This window comes from Populus euphratica, unplaced genomic scaffold (assembly GCF_000495115.2).
Source record: "Populus euphratica unplaced genomic scaffold, PopEup_1.0 scaffold284.1, whole genome shotgun sequence".
NCBI lineage: Eukaryota > Viridiplantae > Streptophyta > Magnoliopsida > Malpighiales > Salicaceae > Populus > Populus euphratica.
In genome coordinates, this window is record NW_011500166.1 from 136,393 (window position 1) to 140,577 (window position 4,185).

The window sequence follows — 4,185 nt, forward strand, 5'->3', positions numbered from 1 at the left end:
CCACACTTGAAGATTATATTGCAGGTCATTAAAGATCCTTGTAGAACTAGAAAATTCCTAAAACAAGCTCCCACATCCTTGAGAAAAGTCCTTACCAAATAGAAAATACACGAGTCAAAAGGAAGTAAATAATATAATTCATATAGCCTAATCAAACCTATATTGCAAGTCCTTTCCGAACGTGGATTCTTTTGAAAATGTACCCAACAAAGAAAAACACCTCTGGAATATTCTGGTAAAGTTTCAACTCTATCCAATGGTGGGATTTGAAATTATGTTTAATAGCGTAAAATTGAACAGCAAAAACTTTTTACACCAAAATCCAAATTTGACCTTATTTGGTTCGTATCACAAGGCTGAACTTTATCAGTTTTAGGCCTGTATATCAGCTTTTCATCTATATAGACCAAACTTAAATCTAAGTTCTACATCTCCATATATGATCTAATAACCAAATAGTATTCCAGTTTGAATTCAACCAACATCTCTTTTTTAAGCTTCGTCCTCACTTTATCTTCTCGATTTCAGTAGTTAAACTCATCAATCAATCCTTTGATTTATGTGATAAGCCTACATTTAAGATAAACATTTATCATAAATTTAAGGTATCTTATATTATCAGATTTATTATTATAAAACATGTTTTAGTTAAGGAGTTATTGATACTTTAATTGCAAAATAATGATATAAAACCTTGATAGAATGCACTTTTAGGTACTAATCAGCAAGGATAAACTTGAAGAGATAAGAGATAAAGAAAAAAGAAAAAAGGGCTACAAGAAGAGATGAGAGGTAAAGAGAAAAAGGAATAAGATGACGAGAGGCAGAGAAAAGGACATTGGTTTAGGACCTTTAGGAGCATGGAGCAAAGCTTAACAATTAATAATCATGAAACATGAGGAAAAATAAAAAAAGAGAGATGCAGGGAGCAAATGGAGGGTGTAGTGAAATTTTATTTTAGGTTTATAGTTAGAAAAAATATCTTATTTATACTAATTATTTTTTTTGTAATGGCTTGGTTGAATTGGTTTAGTTTGGTATGGTTTAATCGATTTTAAATTTTGAAAATAGAAATTGAACTAAAATTTTTTATAATTTTTTAATTAATTAATTTATTTTTTTAATTTTTTTAATTTAATTAATTTATCCATTTTTCTCACCGTTAAGTAATACTTCCATCCTGCACGATCGTAATGGCAATAAAGCACCTCTCTTGTGGCCATGGCGCGTGGGATACACATGCTGTCACCCATGGCTGCTTGTCAGAAAGTTTGCAAGGTGAGCTTTGTCCCACTTAGACATCGATATTAACGCCTTGAAACCCTCTTTCCTTATCTTGATGACGTGAGGCCATCTTTTATTCACATTACGACCACCTCTTTCTACTTTTTTTTTCCAATAAAAAGCCAAACTTCTGCTTCCACTCTTAACCTTCCAAATTCTGCAACAAAAATGTCAGAACCCGCTTCAAAGCCATTCCTTCTATTCTGCGCTCTCATTTTTCTCTTCTTCACCTCCACTTTACCTCGTGATTTACCAGATGCCACTACAAGAACAACAACAACGACAACAATCCTTGATGTCACATCTTCTCTTCAACAAGCCCATAACATCCTCTCCTTTGATCTACAAACACAAAAACCCTCCACTCAGACTACAATCACCACATCCACCCCATCTTTCTCGAACTCTTCACTCTCTTTCTCCCTCGAACTCCACCCCCGCGAAACCATCTACAAAATCCACCACAAAGACTACAAATCCTTAGTCCTCTCGCGACTCCACCGTGACACAGCCCGATTCAACTCACTCACAGCCAGACTCCAACTCGCCCTCGAAGACATCTCCAAATCTGACCTCAAACCCTTAGAAACCGAGATCAAACCCGAGGACCTATCCACTCCAGTCACTTCAGGCACAAGCCAAGGAAGCGGTGAGTACTTCACTCGAGTTGGTGTCGGTAACCCAGCAAGACAGTTTTACATGGTTTTGGACACAGGCAGTGACATTAACTGGCTACAATGTCAACCCTGTACAGACTGTTACCAGCAAATAGATCCAATCTTTGATCCAACGGCGTCCTCTACTTACGCTCCTGTCACTTGTCAATCTCAACAGTGTAGCTCTTTAGAAATGTCGAGCTGTAGAAGTGGGCAGTGTCTTTATCAGGTTAACTATGGCGACGGGTCGTATACTTTCGGTGATTTTGCTACTGAATCGGTGTCGTTTGGGAATTCTGGGAGTGTTAGAAACGTTGCTTTAGGCTGTGGTCATGATAATGAAGGGTTGTTTGTTGGTGCGGCTGGTTTATTAGGTCTTGGTGGTGGCCCACTTTCGTTAACAAACCAGCTTAAAGCGACGTCGTTTTCTTATTGTTTAGTGAATCGTGACTCGGCTGGATCGTCGACTTTGGACTTTAACTCGGTTCAACTCGGCGTTGATTCAGTTACTGCTCCTTTGATGAAGAACCGGAAGATTGATACCTTTTACTATGTGGGTCTCAGTGGAATGAGTGTCGGTGGGCAGATGGTGTCGATACCTGAGTCAGCATTTCGATTGGATGAGTCAGGGAATGGTGGGATAATCGTTGACTGTGGAACAGCAATAACTCGGTTGCAGACTCAGGCTTATAATCCTCTGCGTGATGCATTCGTGAGGATGACTCAGAATTTGAAAGTCGCTGGTGCTGTTGCATTGTTTGACACGTGTTATGATCTGTCTGGACAGGCAAGTGTAAGAGTCCCAACGGTGTCGTTTCACTTCGCTGATGGGAAGTCCTGGAATTTGCCGGCCGCCAATTATATGATCCCTGTGGATTCTGCTGGGACGTACTGCTTTGCATTTGCTCCAACGACGTCGTCTTTGTCGATAATCGGGAATGTACAGCAGCAGGGGACACGTGTCACATTTGACCTGGCGAATAACCGCATGGGATTCTCACCCAATAAATGTCAGTAGTTAATGGTAACAGGTGTTTCTTTTATAGGTAGAGTGAAATGAAATTCGCCTTTTCTTCTATGGCAAATAAGGTGATTTAGTTTTCTAAATAGGATAATCGTGGATTTATTTGTATACATTTATTAGGATGATGAAATGGAGTAGTGACTAGTGGGAGCGGGTGGAAGTAGAGCCCATCTAAATAACTCCAATCAAGATGTGGATGGTTGAGTCATTGATTAGCCATAAATTGCTGTACTAGCACTAGCCTCTTCGTTCCGTTCAGTCCTCTGGAGTCTGGACTCTGGAGTTGAGTGGGCATGTGCAGCGAATCTGTTAAATTGTGTGTTTATTTTACGTTTATTTTTTCTATGTGGCATAAGAGAGGTTCAAAAAATCAAATTTACCTACTAATAAGTAATATGTCCCTTCTATCCTTTATTTTTTCTTAAAAAACGATAAAGGCAAAAAAACAAAGGAGCAAAAGTTGTTGAACAGTTGTAATAAAGAAGGAAACAAAGTCACGATCAAAAAAAGAAGGAAACAAAGAAAATGACAGCCATTTTAATTTTCAGTACGTTATAAATAAAAGGCTTTCATGCATGTGTGACACGTGGCACGAAGAAAAAAAATAGTGACGGTGATTTGGATTCTATCAGTGGCTTATATAATTAAGCATGTTGATTGCCATAATAACAAAAATCAAGAGTACTACTGACGAGGAAATACAGGCTACAGCAAGTTGTTAAAATCGTATATGAAAACTATAAAATAAATTTGGATTGTAAAAATAAATTATAAAATTATAAAAAATTTAAAATATATTAAAAAAATTTATATTTTAAATAAAAATTCATATATAGTTTAAATATTTTAAAATACATGGTTAAAATAAAAATTTATACATAATTTAAATAACTTTTCATTAACTAATAATTAACAAACTTAAAACAAATAATTTGTTTTTATATTATGTAAACTAAAACCAGCTTCATTACTTTCATCTTCCTCATATATTCATCAATATCATTAATATCAAGAGGATTATTAGTATCACTACTAGTACCCACACCAATATTATGAACATTAGTGCTACTACTAGTACCAACACTAATATCATCAATTTGAATCTCCAAATTGCCATTCAAGCCAAATGTTGTTTGAAACAAAAAATACCTCTACTGATAATTTTTTTACAATACTTGTATTGAACTTTTTTAGAATTCTTATCAATATCTATACCATGTT

General features: G+C 36.2%; 1 protein-coding gene across 1 annotated transcript; it reads left to right on the plus strand.

Moving 5' to 3' along the window:
* The first annotated feature begins 1,355 nt into the window (after positions 1-1,355).
* LOC105111250 (protein ASPARTIC PROTEASE IN GUARD CELL 1) lies at positions 1,356-3,339 on the plus strand. The gene has a single exon (XM_011006561.1). The coding sequence runs from the start codon at positions 1,453-1,455 to the stop codon at positions 2,956-2,958; it is 1,506 nt and encodes a 501-aa protein (XP_011004863.1). The 5' UTR covers positions 1,356-1,452; the 3' UTR covers positions 2,959-3,339.
* Positions 3,340-4,185: the final 846 nt, after the last annotated feature.

What these genes read in the sequence shown, in the direction of transcription:
- LOC105111250 (XM_011006561.1), top strand. Translation starts at nt 1,453, where the DNA reads ATGTCAGAACCCGCTTCAAAGCCATTCCTTCTATTCTGCGCTCTCATT.